Genomic DNA, 19,266 nt, shown 5'->3' on the forward strand with positions numbered 1-19,266 from the left:
TATCACTCTTAGCTGTGGAGCTTTGCTGGTGTTTGATGCCACACCAACGTAGGTAAAAATAAATACATACATACATACATGTAAAAAATCCAAAGGCAGCACGGACTTTTAGTGCGTAAGTATAACCCCAACCTAGAAAGAGGAAAATTTGCTTCTGCGTGACTCAGACTTAGATGCCAACCCTAAAAGAGTATATAACAGTATTCAGAGGTAATGAAAAGGAAAGGCCTTTAAGTCTCTGCACCTGATTTCAACACACATTAACTCAGTCATGTACTGCCTCATGCTAGGTAAAAAAACAATAAAAATGAACAAAGAAATGAAAACATTCGTTAACAAAAAGGAAAACCCTGCATAGCTGCTTAAACTTGAATTTGCAGCGTGTACCCCCCAAAGAGCATCCTACCTGTTGGGCTGCCTTGGGACACACAACAAGGCTCGCACACAGCAGGAGGTGGACGCCCCAGTCCTTGAAAAACTCCCTGGAGTGCTGAAGCCAGCCGGTGGGCAGGAACACCCACTCGATGATGCCCCGGACAGGAGGGGGCCCTTCGCTGCCCTGCTCCTCAGGGGCCCACAATGACACGTAAGCACTTGATGATTGCAACAAAAGCCACAATTATTTTCACTCGTGGAACTGGTTTACAGATTTTAGAAAAGGAAAATTTTTTAATGTTTGCACAGGTCATTTTACAATTTTCCCTAGCTGACCAGTAAAACCGCTGAATATATGTGATTGTGTAGCTGATGTCATTTGCCCAGAATTATCAGGCTCGACTCTCCTGTGCGGGGCAATCAAACCTTCCTCTCATCGAGCCAACAAACACGATTGGTGCTTAATTCTGTCATGTATCCACATAAATTTTAAACGGACACAAAATGATCTAAATAATGGTGATTTAAGTTTTTAAAAATGTGTCTACTATGAGGGTTCCTTCATTATTATTTATTACTAACAAGAGCTTTGCCTTCTCTGAGTGTTTTAAAATATTTCCTGCGTTTAGTACTCCCTACCCCCTGAGGCAGTCTACATGTGTTTTCCTGTCACCATCAACACCTGAGTGCAACCGTAACAGAAGGAAAAACTCAAAGTCAAAAAGTCGATGCTGCCACCCCTAACCTGCGTGAGCCCTGGTAGCCGTCAGTTCAATATCACTTGGTAGCGAGCACTGTCCACTGAGACTGAATTAGCCCAGGGTGACAAAACGGACCACTGGGTCTCGGTAACTTATCAGTCAGGTTATTTACTGAGATACTGTTAGCAGCAGTAGCATATGCTGAGATCCACAGCAGGGCAGCTTTCTTTTATCAGTTGTCTGCATAAGTATTGAGGACGCTGTCAAACAGCATCTAGTAAGTAATTCAGGCATTGAAAATTGAAATTAATTAACAATAGAAGCTAACATCACTTAACATTCGTTAACTGCCAGGCACCCTACGGGCTAGCTACAACCCCGTTCAGTAAGAACTATTACTACCCCCCTTTTATGGATATAGGCAACTATGGCCCAGAGAGTTAAGTCACTAAATTTGAGGTCATACAAGTAGGAAATGGGGAGAGCTGAAATCCCAACCAAGTCTGGCTCCAAAAGTCATACAGACAATAACAATGAGGACAAAATATAAGAACAACCCAACTCACTAATAGATATATATACAGGTTTGAAAAAACTGAAGAGTCCCATTGTTATAATAAGCATTATACAACGGACTCCCCAGGAAGAGTAAACTTACAAGCTGGTCAATTGTATGGGCATAAAGGATAGAGAGGGAGAAGTGGAATACCTTTCATTTGTACGTGAAAACTGGGTACAAAGAGCAAAACTGGAAGAACTTTGTTAAGTAACAAACTCAAAACGGGGTGGGAGAAGGAATCTGTGAATCAGTAATACTGGGCAGTCTTAAAACCAGCAAGAAGATGGTCAGATGAAAACCACCTCACAGATTTTTCTGGGTGGATTCAAAGTGACATCAAGAAAGGGAAAAAAACCGCACATAATTCCAGGTTGTGCTTGTTACTGGCTCCGAACGGGAAGTGGGGGCTTCACTTGACGTGACCAGTAATGGAAGTTAGAGAATTTAAGAGGGTGGTAACAGATGCAGTGAAAAACGGCAGAGAGAAAACGACCCCGGCTGGAAGTAAACAGGAGGATCATAAAGCCAAAGGAATCACATCTACTGATGAAGTGAGACGGAAGGTAGACAGGAACTCAACAAGGACAGGAAGTCTGCACTGTCACAGGGATATCTGCAATAGGAAGTAAAAAAGGGAGCCTGTGACCCACTGAGAGTATGAAGACATCATCTAACTGAGCAAAATAATCGAGGCTTAAGCTGCAGGAGGCTGGTGACGACGATGGCTACTTTGGTAACTTGGTTCAAACGTTTCTCCAAAATTCTGCTCAGAAAGCGCAGCTAGGAAAGGGAAGAGCTGCTGTTACTGAGAATATGGAGTCTGCGAGTAAAACGGCAGAAGCGACTCGAAGGCCAACCAAGATTAAAATACCACGGTTGCCTGGAATTGATTTTGAGACTCACGAGCCAGGGAAGACCTGTACTTTATAATTTAAGTTCCCCTTACAGACTCCAAAATAAGAGCAGAAGTGGGAACGCAAACCTATGAATAGACACGTCACGAGCACCGGGTCTCAAGTGGCAATTCCTTTTGAAAAACCATCTCTGTTTGAGCCTTGCGGCATGATTCAAACCGGCAACTGCAGAATTTATGACAGCTGAGTCCACCAGGATCTTTAAAAGAGCTAAAATTAGGGGCGCCTGGGTGGCGCAGTCAGTTAAGCGTCCGACTTCAGCCAGGTCACGATCTCGCGGTCCGTGAGTTCGAGCCCCGCGTCGGGCTCTGGGCTGATGGCTCGGAGCCTGGAGCCTGTTTCCGATTCTGTGTCTCCCTCTCTCTCTGCCCCTCCCCCGTTCATGCTCTGTCTCTCTCTGTCCCAAAAATAAATAAACGTTGAAAAAAAAAAAAAATTTAAAAAAAAAAAAAAAGAGCTAAAATTTCTCAAACAGTTCGGAAATCACACTAACACAGAATCTGATAAAATCCCACCCGCCCCGCCCCCGACCCCTTTTTTTGGTCAGGAGATGGAAACTGCTCCCTGGAGGAGAACAGTGTCAAAGCTAACTCCATCAAAGGGGAAAAAGATTAACTTAGCAGCTTTGAGTCACACATAGAAGCACGATTCACAACAAGAGTGGAGTTTAATCACACCCCAGTGCTGAATGACCAATAATGGGTCTGCCTCAAGCTGCTTGATTCCCCAGAGTAAGAATCACATGTTCGTATTACGGCTTGATGCCTGTGCTAAATAATGTTCGGACCAAGAGTGAAACTGCACAGTTCTAGGGGACAGCACGCACTCTGCAGTCCGCTGTGGATAGCATCCCGTCCACTTATTTGTATAGTAACAGCCTGCCTGTCCTAACCCAGCCATGTTATTTTAAGTTTATTTACTTATTTTGAGACAGAGAAAGACAGCAAGCGAGCAAGCACAAGCTGGAGGAGGGACAGAGAGAGAGAGGGAGAAAGAATCCCAAGCAGACTCTGCACCATCAGTGCAGGGCCTGACGCGGGACTCAAACCCACGCACGGACTGTGAGATCATGACCTGATCCAGAATCAAGAGTCGGACACAGCGTGCCTGGGTGGCGCAGTCGGTTAGGCGACCGACTTTGGCTCAGGTCATGATCTCAGGGTTTGTGGATTCGAGCCCCGCGTGGGGCTCTGTGCTGACAGCTCAGAGCCTGGAGCCTGCTTCGGATTCTGCGTCTCCTTCTCTCTCTGCCCCTTCCCTGCTCACGCTCTGTCTCTCTCTCTCAAAAATAACATAAACGTTAAAAAAATTGGGGTGCCTGGGTGGCTCAGTCAGTAAAGCGTCCAACTTCTGCTCAGGTCATGATCTCACGGCTTGTGAGTTCAAGCTCCGCATCGGGCTCTGTGCTGACCGCTCAGAGCCTGGAACCTGCTTCGGATTCTGTGTCTCCTCCTCTCTCTGCCCCTCCCCTGCTCATGCTCTGTCTCTGTCTCTCAATAATAAATAAATGTTAAAAAAAATTTTTTTAATTAAAAAAAAAAAGAGTCGTACGCTTAACCAACTGAGCCACCCAAGCACCCCCATGTTCGTTCTAAGAGCTCACGGTGCTTGATCAAGACCTCCCAGGTTTATAGGAAAGATACATCATTCCTTTGTTACCACTTTCTTAACTTTAAAAGAGTCTGAAATGCCAGAGAATAGCCTCTCCTATCCAAACAAGTATTTTATTGAAATATTATCGCTGTAGTTTTCATATGATTCTGTCATGACTTAATTTTCTTTTTTATTGAGTGAAATGAGTTTATGACGACAGTGCCGCACGATACCCAGCGACTAACGGAACACCTTCTGAAGCCCCTGGAATGTGATCTTCACCACAAAGAAGCGCTGTCTGCACCATTTCTCCTTCAAGACAAAGTTTAACATCCTGAGGTGAGTAATATGTGGTATTTACAGAGTAACTCTGTGGGGAACTCTGACATGTAAACAAAACTCACACCCATTCCCTGAATGTTAACATGAGATCTAGCACAACCAGGGAATGGAGTCATCTGGTCTATCACTTACTGTATGTCAGCATTTCCCCAAATTTCGTCAATGTAATACGGAATTAATACGGAATATTAAAAGAGTTCCATGGTCAGTCACTTTGAAATGTCAGAACTATCCATCTGGGAGTATCATCATGTGTATTAAGGCTCTGAGAAGTCATGCGTAAAGAAATTGGTTTTGTTAACCCGGTATTTCCCATACTTATTTGATCACACAGTCGTGGGTTTTTTTTTGTTTTGTGGAACATCAGCGGCATTTGGGAAATGCCATTCAAGGATTACCATGTATACATGTATTAATTACTTGTAAACAATTAAAATATAACATCCAAAACTAAAAGAAGATTTCTTTGATGATGGCAGAGCACTAAAGGAAACTGCAGTGCCTCGGGGTCAACAAATGTTGGTTGACAGCTTTATGTGGTAAAGCAAAAACCATTTACTGTATATTGTGATGCCAGAAATACAGCACAAAAACCATATTTTATAGTACTGTCACTTAGCACATAATTTTCATCAAGTGGATAAAAATATAGCAACATTTGGACTGACAAAATTCTAAGCACTCAGAATTTTGACCATACTTATTTTAAAATTGATCAGAAAACATCCAAATGCCTGTGACTTCAGGAGCTCATAACCTTAACAATCATCTCTCCTCACGTAATTGACTACATTGAGAACATCTACTGATGCCAAAACAGTGGCACCTACTGAAGATTATTACAATACTTACCACATTACAAAAAGAATCCAGACCAATGCTATGTACATACTTAGTACATTCTGGATTAGACCAAGTAAAATTTAACAACAAGCTGAACAGCATTCTATAAAACAAAAACAAAAAGTCAGTTAGGCTAATTCTGTCTGTTTTTCTGTGCTATGGACTCATAGTGAGAAAGAAGATTGTCTTGGAACTTGATGACTGAATCAAATCTGAATTCTTTAAAGTTTATCTACATTTACCTTAAGAGAAGTTCTTTGGGTAACTTTTTGTTAATAAGGCCTTCATCGTTATTTGAGAAAACCTAAAAGAAAAAGAAAAAAACACATTGTTAAAGTGTTCCTCAACTAAAAAAAAAACAAACAAACAAACAAAAAAAAACAGTTCACATGTTTTTTAGATTGTAACAGTCCCAATTACTGTCCTACAGATATGAGGACACTAATTTCATGAAGTCACCACACTTTAATATTAGTGGATATAAAAGAGTTTACACCCTATCACCATTTCATAAAAATGCAAGGCAGCAATTTCTATGCTACATTGTATTAGAAGTTCTAGCCAAGGCTCTTAGGTAAGAAAAATAAATAAAAGACACCCTGATTGGAAAGGAAGAAGTAAATAGCTTCTATTCACAGATGACTTGATCCCATATATAGAAAAGTCTAAGAAATTCACAAAAAACCATTAGAAACAATCAAGGAGTTTAGCACGGTTACAGAATATACAAATATGTAGTATTTTTATATAAAAATAAATTATAGGGGCGCCTGGGTGGCACAGTCGGTTAAGTGTCTGACCTCTGCTCAGGTCATGATCTTGGCAGTTCATGAGTTCAAGCCCCGCATCTGGCTCTGTGCTGACAGTTCAGAGACTGGAGCCTACTTCGGATTCTGTTATCTCCCTCTCTCTCTGCCTCTTCCCCGCTTGTTCTCTCTCTCTCTCAAAAAAAAAAAAAAAAACCCACAAAAAAATGAAAAAAACCCACACATTAAAAAATAAAAATCAATTGTATTAGCAATGAACCTGAAAATGAAATTAAACATTCTTTTAGTTTTATTTTATTTTATTTTTTTTTAATTTTTTTTTTCCAACGTTTATTTATTTTTGGGACAGAGAGAGACAGAACATGAACGGGGGAGGGGCAGAGAGACAGGGAGACACAGAATCGGAAACAGGCTCCAGGCTCTGAGCCATCAGCCCAGAGCCTGACGTGGGGCCCGAACCCACGGACCGCGAGATCGTGACCTGAAGTCGGACGCTTAACTGACTGCGCCACCCAGGCGCCCCTAGTTTTATTTTATTTTAAAGAGAAAGAGAATGCGAGTGGAAGAGAGGGACAGAGGGGGAGAGAGAGAAAATCTCAAGCAGGCTCCACACTCAGTGCCGAGCCCTACTTGGGGCTTGCTCCCCCCAACCCTGGGATCACGACCTGAACTGAAATCAAGAATCAGACGCTCAACTGAATGAACCACCCAGATGCCCCCCTGAAAACGAAATTAAAACAATCTCATTTACGGCAGCATCAAAAGAGTAAAATATTTAGGAATAAATTTAACTAAAGAAATGCAAGACATCTATTGAAAATTCACACAAAAACCGCTGTTCAGAGAAATGAAAGACAACAAACAAAACACATCTCACGTTCACAAATTGGAAGATTTGAGAGTGTTAAGTTAGCAACATTTCTCAAATTAATCCACAGATTTAATGAAATCTCTATCAAAATTCCAGCTGCCTTTTTTTTTTTTAATTAAAGAGTTGATCCTAAGATTCATATGGAAATGCAAGGGTCGCAAAAGAGCCAAAATAATCTTGAAAAGGGAAGCAAAGTTGGAGGACTCACACTTCCTGATTTCAAAACTTACAATAAAGCTATAGTAATTGAAATATCATGGTATTGGCCTAGAATAGAAATATAGATCAATGGAATGGAATTAATAGTCAAGAAAGAAACACTTATATTTATGGGCAATTGATTTTGGACAGGGCATTAGGGTATTCAATGGGGGAAAAACAGTATTTCAACAAATGGTGTCAGGACAACTGGTGTCTACACGCAATAAAAATATAATGTCGACCTCACATTATATTTAAAAATTAACTTGATATAGATCAAAGAGCTAAAAAAATATATAAGAGCTGAAACTATACCCCTTAAAAGAAAACATAAGCATAAATCTTGGTGACCTGTATGCATGTAATGGTTTTGTAGATGTGACACCAAAAGTACATGCAATCAAAGAAAAAATAGATAAATTTGACTTCATCAAAATTAAAAAACCTTTGTGCTTCATAGGGCATCACTGAGAAAGTGAAAAAACAATGCATAAAATAGGAAAAAAAATGTTTGCAAATCACATATCTGATAAGAGAATTACATCCAGAATATACAAAGAACTCTCACAATTGAACAAAAAGAAAAATAAACCAGTTAAAAATGGGCATGATGGGCACCTGGGTGGCTTAGTCAGTTAAGCATCTGACTCTTGAATCTCAGCTCAAGTCATGATCTCATCCTGAGCATAGAGCCTGCTTAAGAGTCTCTCTCTCCCTCTCCTTCTCCCTTCCCCCGCTCACGTGTGCATTCGCACACTCTCTCTCTCAAAAAAAAAAAAAAAAAGGGCGTGAGATCTGAATAGACATTTCTGCAAAGATCTGCAAATGCCAATAAGCACATAAAAATAAGTTAAGCATAATTAGTCACTAGGGAAGGGCAAATCAAAACCACAAGGAGATACTTCACAGCCACAAGGATGGCTAAAACAAAACAATAACGGCAAGAATGTGGAGAAACTGGAACATAAAATGGTGCAACCACTTTGGAAAACAGTCTAGCAGTTCTTCAAAGGTTAAACACAGAGCTACCGTATAAATCAGCAATTCCAATCACAGGTACCTACCTAACAGAAACAAAAACACGTTTCTGCACAAAAACTGGTACATGAATGTTCACAGCAGCACTACTCATAGTAAGTAAAAAAAAAAAAGTGAACACAATCCAAATGTTAACAGCTAATAAATGGATAAACAAAATGTGGTATATTCACACAATGGAAAATTATTCAGCAATAAAAGGAACAGAGTACTGATATACTACAACAGGAACGATCCTTGAAAATACTGTGCTACGTGAAAAACGACATACACAAAAGGCCACACATTGTAGATTTCATTTACATTAAACATCCAGAAAAGGCATATCCATGGAGAAAGAACATAGATTAGTGGTCAACTAAGACTAGCGTGACCGTTGATGGGTATGGAGTTTCTTTTTAGAGTTACAAAAACGTTCTTGAATTAGACAGTTGTGACAAAGACACAACTTGGTGAATATGCTAAAACACACGGGACTGTACATTTTAAATGGGTGAAATTCACAGCACGTGTATAATATCTCTATTTTTTAAAATGTTTTTTAATGTTTTTATTTATTTTTGAGACCGAGAGAGACAGAGCATGAGCAGGGGAGGGGCAGAGAGAGAGGGACACACAGAATCTGAAGCAGACTCCAGGCTCCGAGCTGTCAGCACAGAGCCCGACGTGGGGCTCAAACTCACGGACCGTGAGATCATGACCTGAGCCGAAGTCAGACGCTCAACCGACTGAGCCACCCAGGCGCCCCTATAATATCTCAATTTAAAAGATGGATTTAAAAGCCCACTGTTTTTTTTAGAAGCTGTTTATGTGACTTGTCATGCATTTCTGCCCAGAGCCATGATATGCCATCATGGGGGCTTGGTGGGCTTGTGGGCTTGGACTCTATATTTTTCTAGGGGTCAGAATTGGCCCCTCTGTTCCCGATGCCACGAGGGATTAATATGCCTCACATTCCTCCTTGAGCCAGACCAAGCTGGCCCCCTGGGATGGACCAGGGAGGGAAGAGGAATATGCAAACGCCCTTAAGACTGCGAGATACAGGGGCGCCTGGGTGGCGCAGTCGGTTAAGCGTCCGACTTCGGCTCAGGTCACGATCTCGCGGTCCGCGAGTTCGAGCCCCGCGTCGGGCTCTGGGCTGATGGCTCGGAGCCTGGAGCCTGTTTCCGATTCTGTGTCTCCCTCTCTCTCTGCCCCTCCCCCGTTCATGCTCTGTCTCTCTCTGTCCCGAAAATAAATAAACGTTGAAAAAAAAAATTATAAAATATTAAAAAAAAAAAAAAAAAAGACTGCGAGATACTATAAAAGAAACAGGAAAAATAGCTCGCTCAGGACTGCACGTAAGCAAACATAATAACTAGCCACAAATCACACGCGGATAGTATATCGACTACCCTGGCAGGAATAGCTAGTTGGAAGTCTCACCTCAGGGGAGGACACTCTTCCCAGGACACGCAATCGGGACCCCAGCCGGGCTGTTTACCATGGGGCTTCCCCAGCCAGAAGGGTGCATATTGTATGTATCCAATTTGAGGTAGTAAACTTTCTTTGTTCTTCTCTATACTTCTCTCTCTATATATGTTCACTACAGTTGTTTAGCTCTTTATATTCCCTTTCCCTTATAATTAATAAAGTCTTCCTCCATGAAACTCAAAGCGAGGCTATCATGAATTCTCATGGTTTAGAACACCCACATGTGTCCTAATCCATCAAGGCAAACTGCAGAAGTAGAAAGTGCTGTAAATAGTATCCTACATTCATTTGCAACGTACGTTGAATGATCAGTCTTAGCGATGTGTATGTGCATACCGGAGTGCTGACTACAGACTCCGCCACAGGCCCCCGTCTTGTTCTCCCCCCGGTACAGAGACGGCGCCGCTTCAGATAACTAGTGGAGATGACTGGTGTGCAGAAGGTAACTAGCACTCACTTTACATAACTACCCTGTGACCACACCACCATGCCCCTTGTTCGATAAGGGCTGAGGTCCGAGCCGGGTGGAGAATGGCGGTGCAGCGCCCTGGATCCTCCCTCCACCTGCTGGCCCGATACCCTGTCCATAAGGGACCCTGAACAAAACTCTGTGTAAGTGGCATGGAGTGGTTTGCTTTGATTTTCACGTTAAAGTGACTTCTCAGTCTGGAGAATCTTCTCAATCTGACCCGCCTCCACCTTCTGACAGTGAGATACTAACATTTATTAAGTGCCTGTGTACTCCATGCCCCATTAAGCACCGTGTTAACCAGATAATTTACCTTTTACTAGTTCCTTGAAATGTAAAGTTAGGTTATTGATATGAAATCTTTCCTGGTGTTTTTTTTTTTATGTTTATTTATTTGAGAGAGAGAGATACCTTGATCAGGGGTATGTGAGCAGGGGAGGGACAGACAGAGAGAGGGAGAGAGAACCCCAAGCAGGCTACGTGCTGTCAGTTCAGAGTCTGATGCAGGGCTCAATCCCACACACTGTGAGATCATGACCTGAGCTGAAATCAAGAGTCGGATGCTTAACCAACTGAGCCACCCAGGTGCCCCCTTTCTTTTTAATGTAGGCATTTACAACTCTAAATTTCCCTGTGATCACTGCTTTAACTGCAGCTCTAAGTTTTGATATGTTGTTTTCATTTCCATTCACCCCAAATTATTTTCTAAAATCCTTTCTATTTCTTCACGCATTTGTTGTATAAGAGTGTGCTGTTCAATTCCAACATATCTGAATTTTCCACTTTTCCTTCTTTTTTATTTTTTATCTCTGGCTTCATTCTATTGTGGTCAGAGTTCTCTGATGTCAATCTTTTAAAACTATATTTGTGGCCTAACATAAGATCTACCCTGGAGAACAGGATAGGTTCTATAGGAATAGGAACAGGTTCCAGGGTGCCTAGGTGGCTCAGTCGGTTAAGTGCCCACCTTCGGCTCAGGTCACGATCTCACGGTTCGTGGGTTTGAGCCCCACATCAGGCTCTGTGCTGACAGCTCGGAGCCTGGAGCCTGCAGCCTGCTTCAGATTCTGTGTCTCTTTCTCTGCCCCTCCCCCATTCACACTCTGTCTCTCTCTCAAAAGTAAACAAACATTAAAAAAAAAAAAAGGAATAGGTTCCTTGTGCACTTGAGAAGAATACGTCTTCTGCTGTTGTTGGGTGGAATGTTCTATATATCTCCAGTAAGTCTATTTGGTTTACAGCGTGTTCAAGTCTTCTATCTACTTACTGATCTGCCATCTAACTGCCCTGTCACTGAAAGTATGGTATTGACATGTCCAAGTGGTGTTGAGGATGGTGGTGAATGACACCATGACAATCTTCATGTACCCCAATAGCTGATAGAAGGATAGGCTTATTTTCTGTTATTACAAAGACGAGTAAATCAAAGTTACAAGATTTCAACTCAGCATAGGAAAGAACTGTCTAGCAATTAGAATAGCCCATACTAGAATGTTTTACTCTTTCAAGCAGTGATGCTCTATCCACAGTGCTCCCGTGGATCACAGAACCAGGAATGCTGAAGAAAAGAATCCCTCTTTCAGTGGGAGGTTTGAATAGAACATCTCTAAGAACCAAGTTTAATTTACAGAATCTATCATCCAGGTTCTGCCACATACTCCTTTGTTACCTTGGGTATGTCATTTTTCTATGCCATGATTTCCTCTTTTTAAAATGGGGAATGGAACCTGCCACAAGGGATGCTGTGAGTTAAATGAATTCATATACGTAAAATGGCTAGAACAGTCTAGGCAAATAGAGAGTGCTCAACAAATAATAGTTACGATGATGACTGTGGAATCTCCAACTGTTATTGTAGAACTGTCTACTTCTTCCTTTAATTCTGTCAGTTTGCCGCACATACTTTGGGGCTCTGTTGTTTGGTGCATGTATCCTTGTAATTTTTATAACTTCTTGAGGAATTATCAAAATATAATGATCACTTTTATACTTAATACTTTTACATTTAAAGTGATTACTATTAAGGAAGGACTTACTTTTACCATTTTGCTATTTCTATATTCTGAAGTAAATCATTAGATAAGTGTGAATTATGTCAAGATGACTGGTAGTGATGTTCAAATCTTTTATATCCTTACTGAGTTTTCTTGATCCTCAACTTCTATCAATTAGTAAGAGAGAGGTGTTATTTAAAACTATGATTGTAGATTTGTTTCTTTCCACCTTGGATTCTGCTGAGTTTTGCTTCATATATTCTGAAGCTTTGTTAGGTGTATATACATTTAAGATTATTATGTATTTTTAATGAATTAACCCTTAAGCATTATGAAATGTCCTTTCTTTCTAGAAATTATCCTTGCCCCAAAATCTACTTTGACTGATATTAATACCGCAACACCAGATTTCTTCTGATTTTTGCATCTTTTTCATCCTTTTATTCTTGCAGTCTGTGGCTTTATATGTGTGTGTGTGTGTGTGTGTGTGTGTGTGTGTGTGTGTGTGTGTGTATTTTCAAACTTAGAGTCCATTTTGTTTTTTATTTTTAAAAACTTTTTTGAGTATAACTAACATACAATGTGACATTAGTTTTAGGTATACAACAAAGTGATTCAACTTCTCTATATGCTATGCTTTGCTCACCACAACTGCAGCTACCATCTGTCACCATACAATGCCATTACAACATGACGTATATTACAAGAATATGACTATATTCCCTATGCTGTGTTGTTGTGGCCATTTTAGTATATAACATTCCTGAATATACAATAAAATCTTCTAGATTATTGCTATAGATTCAAAGTTTTATATTTGTTGTGAAAGACGTGTTATATAGATCTTTAAAGCAACCAAACAATATTTCCTAGTGTTCAATTAATCTACTTCTTTAATATTTTTCATGTTTTATTAAAAATTTTTTTAAATTGGGGCGCCTGAGGGGCTTAGTCAGTTAAGCATCCAACTTCAGCTCAGGTCATGATCTCGCGTTTCATGAATTCAAGCCCTGTGTCGGGCTCCGTGCTGACAGCTCGGAGCCTAGAGCCTGCTTTGGATTCTGTATCTCCCTCTCTCTCTGCCCCTCCCTTGCTCACACTCTGTCTCTGTCTCTCAAAAATGAATAAACGTTAAAGAAAATTTTTAATGTTTTTTTAATGAAGTAAACTCTACACCCAATATGGGGCTCAAACTCACAACCCCAAGATCAAGAGCTACATGCTCTACCAACTGAGCCAGCCAAGTGCCCCTTTTATTATTTTTTAATTAAGATTTTAACTTAAATCCAATATAGTTAACACATGGTGTTGTATTAGTTTCAGGTATACAATATAGTGCTTCAACAATTCTATATATCATTACTCAGTGTTCACCAAAAGTGTACTTTTAATACCCTTCACCCATTTTACCCATCCCCCTACTCACTTCCCCTCTGATATTAATGAGTACCCTCAGTTAAAGTTATTTTTTTTCAACATGGACATTTCTTGCTTGATGCGTATATACAATATATATAATTATATATTATTATATATTATATATGTATAATATATATGTATATTATATATATGTATATGTAATATATAATATAATATATAATATGTATGTATAATTATATGTCTAATATGTATAATACATATTATATATTATATATATTGTATATATGTATATATAAAACATTCCATCCTTAAAAAAAAGAGAATACAACACATTTTCAAGTACACACAAAACATCACCTGGTTAAATCACATAAAAAGAGACATAACAAATATTACAAATTCAAGAAGACTGAAATCATACCAAGTATATTCTCTTCCACAATGGTTCCTTGATCACGAAATTTTGCAAATTTAATTACCACAGGTCTGGTGTTGGCCTGCTTTTGTTGATTTTGCTGGGAGTCCTCTGGGCCTCTTGGATTTGGCTGTTTCCTCTCCCAGATCATGGAGGTTTTCTGCTATTATTTCTTGAAATAAATAATCTTCCCCCCTTTCTCTCTCTCTGGAACTCCTGTATGTTATTACCTTTGATGAGTCACTGAGTCCCTATTCTCATGTTGCATAGCTCTTCTTTCTCTCTTTTCCTCAGCTTCATTGTTTTCCATTATTTTGTCTTCTAGGTCACTAATTCGTTTCTCTGCTATTCATTGCATCAAGCCTGTTTCCAGTTTCACTTAATGCATTCTTCACCTGTTTCTTATTTAACTCTTTTACCTCCGAGGAACTGGTCTCATTGACATCTTTTATTCTTTTCTCAAGCCCAGTGAGTATCCTTATGATTGATGTGCTGAATTCTCCATCAGGCATGTTATTTATATATGTTTCACTTAGTCTCTGGCCACGGCCTTATCTTATTCTTTCATTTGGGATAAATTCCTCCATCCTGGCATTTTGTAGAAATCTCTGCCTTCTTCTCTGTGTTAGAAAAGCCAGTTATATCTCCTGTTCCTGAAAGTAACGGTCTTGTGAAGAAGAGGTTATACAGTGGCCAGGGCCTGGTGCTTCAGAGAGTGTCTCTGGTATATGCTGCGTGCATTCTGCTGCTGTGTTTTGGCTGCTCTATCCTTCAGGCTACTCACCTACAGAGGTTCTCCTTGCCCGCTGTGGGCAGTGTTGGGTCTCTGGCCTGAATGTGGCGAGTTTTAACTAAGTGTGCTCTGGTCTGCTTGTTTTTTTTTTTTGTTTTTTTTTTTTTTCAACGTTTATTTATTTTTGGGACAGACAGAGACAGAGCATGAACGGGGGAGGGGCAGAGAGAGAGAGGGAGACACAGAATCGGAAACAAGCTCCAGGCTCCGAGCCATCAGCCCAGAGCCCGACGCGGGGCTCGAACTCACGGACCGCGAGATCGTGACCTGGCTGAAGTCGGACGCTTAACCGACTGCGCCACCCAGGCGCCCCATGGTCTGCTTGTTAAATGAGACCTGATGCTACTTCCACTAGAACTGAGGCCTTGAAGAACTCTCTGGTTGGAAGATATGATTTGTGCCGGTCTTCTGGGAGAGGGGCCCACCACACTGGGACTGAAGCAAGCCAGACTAAGAAGGGCAGTCCTACCACAGTGCTGGAGGAGCCGGGGCTTGGTGTCAGCAAGTTAGCCAGCCAGTGTCAGCACTGCACTGCCTCCTACCAGTGGCTCTGTGTTTATGCTCTGTTTATGAGGGGTGGGGGAGGTAAATGGCACCAACCAGCCAGCTCCCCCGTCCCCGGAGAGGCATCTCTGTGTGCGTTATCTCCCGGAGACACTCTCCGAGACAAGTGAATAATCTCCCCGCTGTGTGACCTACGCGTTCTTCAGATTGCTCTTTCCGCACTGTCTGCCCCCAGATGTTTGCCTGCCTTCTCTCCAGGAGCAGGGCAGTGCCCTCCTGGCTCTATCCCAGCCAAGCCCACTGAACTTTAAAACTCCAGACTTTAGGCCCTACTGGTTGCAATAATTCACGCAATTCCACCCCTCTCATTTTCCAGACCAGTGGCTTTGGGGAACTGTTCTCCATGTGTTCTCTTCTCTCTCTTGTCCTTGTCCACGACCACTGCTCCCTCTCCTCTAAAGCACTGGTGATCCATTTCACCCTCAAACCACGTCTCTGCACTTCCTACCTTCTTCAAAGTGGTCTCTTCTCTCCCTTTAGTTGTAGAGTTTGTTCTATCAGTCTTCAGGCCAATTTCTGGCAGTATTTACGATGATTTTATAATTATCTAGTTGCGTTCATGGGACGAGAAAAGCCTAGGGTCCTCCTACTCCACCATCATCTTTGATCCTCCTCAGTAATATTTTTGTGAAGAGTCACAGTACTCCATTAAAAACAGAAAGTCTTATCTTTTAAACAGATATGAGCTTCAGGTGTAAGACAGTGATTTGAGAATTACATGTATTACAAAAGCTCACCACAATAAGTGTGGTTTATCACTTACTGTAATTATACACACACACACACACACACACACACACACACACAATCACATTGTTTTGCTTTTTTAATTCCAGCATAGTTTATTGTATATTAATTCTATGTGTACAATTTAGTGATTCAACAATTCTATACATTACTCAGTGCTCATCATGGTAAGTGTACTCTTTAATCCCCATTACCTATTTCACCCATCCCCCTATGTTCCCTCTAGTAACTATCAATTTGTTCTCTATAGCTAAGAGTCTGTTTCTTGGTTTGTCTCCTTCTTTTTTCCTCTGTCCATCTGTTTTGTTTCTTAAATTCTACATATGACTGAAATCATATGGTGTTTGTCTTTCTCTGACTTATTTTGCTTAGTATTATACTCTCTAGCTCCAGCCATGTTGTTGCAAATGGCAAGACTTCATTCTTTTTAATGGCTGAATGATATTCCATTATGTGATATATCTATATTTGTATCTCATGCCATTTTTATCCATTAATCCATTGATGAACACTTGGTGTGCCTTTATATTTAAAGTGTTTCTTACAGGCGTGCCTGGGTGGCTCAGTCGGTTGAGCATCCGACTCTCGATTTTGGCTCAGGTCATGATCTCATGGTCATGAGACTGAGCTCCATGTCGGGCTCTGCACTGTCAGCCTGGAGACTTCTTGGGATTCTCTCTGTCCTCCTCTCTGCCCTGCCCCTGTTCATGCTCACTCATTCAAAATTAATAAACTTAAAAAAATAAAGTGCCTCTTATATGCAGCACATAGTTGAGCCGTGCTATTTTATCCAGTTTGACAATCGCTAACTTTTAACTGGAGTATATGGCTTACTTGTATTTAATGTACTTTTTGATTTGATTCATTTTGTCTACCATCTTGATATTTATCTTCCATTTGTCTTGTACTTTGTTCCTGCTTTCATGACTAATTTTTGATAAAGCAATATCATTCAATTTCTTTTAGTGTGTGGATTCAGCTGTGGCTCACAGCTGCGTATCTTTTTTTTTTAACGTTTGCTCTAGTGTTTATAAAGTGCATCTTTAACTTATCACAAACTTAATTTCCTCATATGTTTTGCATTTATAGTTATATATATTACTTCTTACACTAAGTATCCAATACATTGCTATTATTTTTGCTTTATGCGGGCATAATCTTTTGATCGTATGTTTCAATCATTTAATCTTACATTTACCTTCCTAGTGTATTTCACTCCTTCCTTCAGATCTAAGCTTCTTTTATTATCACTTCCCTTCATCACTGAAATACTTCTTTTAATGTTTCTTATTATATAGGTCTGCTACAGACAAATTGTCTTTGGTTTTGTCTCCCAGAAAATACCTTTATTTTTATTGCATTTTAAAGACATTTTCCTAAATATAGAATTCCAAGTGAGCATGTGTGCCTTAAAAAAAAAAAAAAAATCACTTTAAAAAGTTATACCATTGTCCTTTGGTCTGCATTTTTTCCGAAAAGATGTCAGCTATCATTCATATTATTGTTTCCATTTATGTATTATTTCTTTTCTACCTTTATAAAAATCTCTGGTTTTTAACAACTTGACTATGACTTGCCTAAGTTTAGATTTCTTTGTATTTATCTTGCTTGGGGTTTGCTGACTGTGTCCAGTCTACTATTACGGCCATCAAATGAATACTGTAACTGACACATTTTTCATTTTGGTTCTTTTTATAGTTTTCCATTTTCCTGCTAATATCTTCTGTTCATGTTCAACATCTGGACCTTCACTGGCTTTGTTTCTCTTATCTCTTCTCCTGATATTTTGTTTCTTTGCATGTCCATAATGTTATTTCATGTCAGATATTGTACGTAAAAAACAGTAATTTACAAAGTTAATGAAACTAAGAGCTGTGTCCTTGATTTAAAATATTTTTTAAATGTTTATTTATTTTTGAGAGAGAGAGACAGAGTGCAAGCAAGGGAGGGACAGAGAGAGAGGAAGACACAGAATCTGAAGCAGGCTCCAGGCTCTGAGCAGTCAGCACTGAGCCTGACGTGGGGCTCAAACCTACGAACCATGAGATCATGACCTGAGCTACGTTGGACACTTAACCAACTGTTAAGTGCCCCAAGGTGCCCAGGTGCCCCAAGAGCTGTTTCTTTGAAAAGATAAGTTAACCTCTAACCAAGCTCATCATCAGGAAAAAAAAGAGATGCAAATATAATCACAAATGAAAGAGATGTTACAATAGATACCACAGAAATACAAAGAAATATGAGATTACTAACAACTATATGCCAACAAACTGGACAACGTAAAACAAATGATAAAATCCTAGAAATATGCAACCTACCAAGACTGAATCACAAAGATACAGAAAATCTGAACAGACTCCCTACTAGTTAGGAGATTAAATCAGACAACTCCCAACAAACAAAAACTCCAGATCAGATGGCTTCATTGGTGGATTCTATCAAAACGGAAATAATTAATATCAATCCTTCTCAAGTTCTGCCAAAAAATAGAAAAGTGAACATTTCCAAGCTCATTTTACAAAGCCAGCATTACCCTGATACCAAAACCAGACAAGGATGCCACAAGAAAATTACAAGCCAATATCCCTGATGAACGTAAATGCAAAAATCCCCAACAAACTGCATTCACTAATACATTAAAAGGATCATACACCACAATCAAGTAGGATTTCAGGGATGCAACACCCACAAATCAATGTGAGAAGTCACATTAACAAAATGAACGATAATTATCATATGATCATCTAAAAAGGTACAGAAAAAGCACCTGAAAAAACTAACATCCATTTAGGATAAAAGCTCTCAAAAGAGTGGGTACAGAAGAAATGTACCTCAACATAATAAAGGCCATGTATGACAAGCCCACAGCCAGTATCACTCTCAACGGTGAAAAACTGAAAGCTTTTCCTCTGAGAAACAAGACAGATGCCCACTCTCACCACTTTTATTCAACACAGTATTGGAAGTCCTAGCCAGAGTGATTAAGCAAGAAAAAGAAATAAAAAGAATCCAAACTGGAAAGGAAGAAGTAAAACTCACTATTTGCCGATGACATGATATATACAGAAAACCCTAAAGACCTGACCAAAAACCTGTTAGAACTAATAAATTCAGTAAAGTTGCAGGATATAAAATCAATATATAGAAATCTGCTGTGTTTCTGTGTACTAATAATAAACAGTTAAGAGAAATTAAGAAAACAATCCCATTTGCAATCTCAAATGCTT

The 19,266-nt window shown here is 40.1% G+C and overlaps 1 protein-coding gene across 7 annotated transcripts in view; it reads right to left on the bottom strand.

Moving 5' to 3' along the window:
* FBXL2 (F-box and leucine rich repeat protein 2) overlaps positions 1-19,266 on the bottom strand; it is a 113,033-nt gene that overhangs the window by 73,289 nt on the left and 20,478 nt on the right. For 6 of the 7 annotated variants that reach the window (XM_032594634.1, XM_030330138.1, XM_032594633.1 and 3 more), the window contains exon 2: positions 5,570-5,631. In XM_032594634.1, the coding sequence (XP_032450525.1) occupies positions 5,570-5,631 (62 nt within the window). Of the gene's footprint in view, positions 1-5,336; positions 5,431-5,569; positions 5,632-19,266 lie in introns of all 7 variants that reach the window. The other variant, XR_004344065.1, reaches the window with a different exon arrangement.

This window comes from Lynx canadensis, chromosome C2 (genome assembly GCF_007474595.2).
Source record: "Lynx canadensis isolate LIC74 chromosome C2, mLynCan4.pri.v2, whole genome shotgun sequence".
In the NCBI taxonomy this organism is placed as follows: Eukaryota; Metazoa; Chordata; class Mammalia; order Carnivora; family Felidae; genus Lynx; species Lynx canadensis.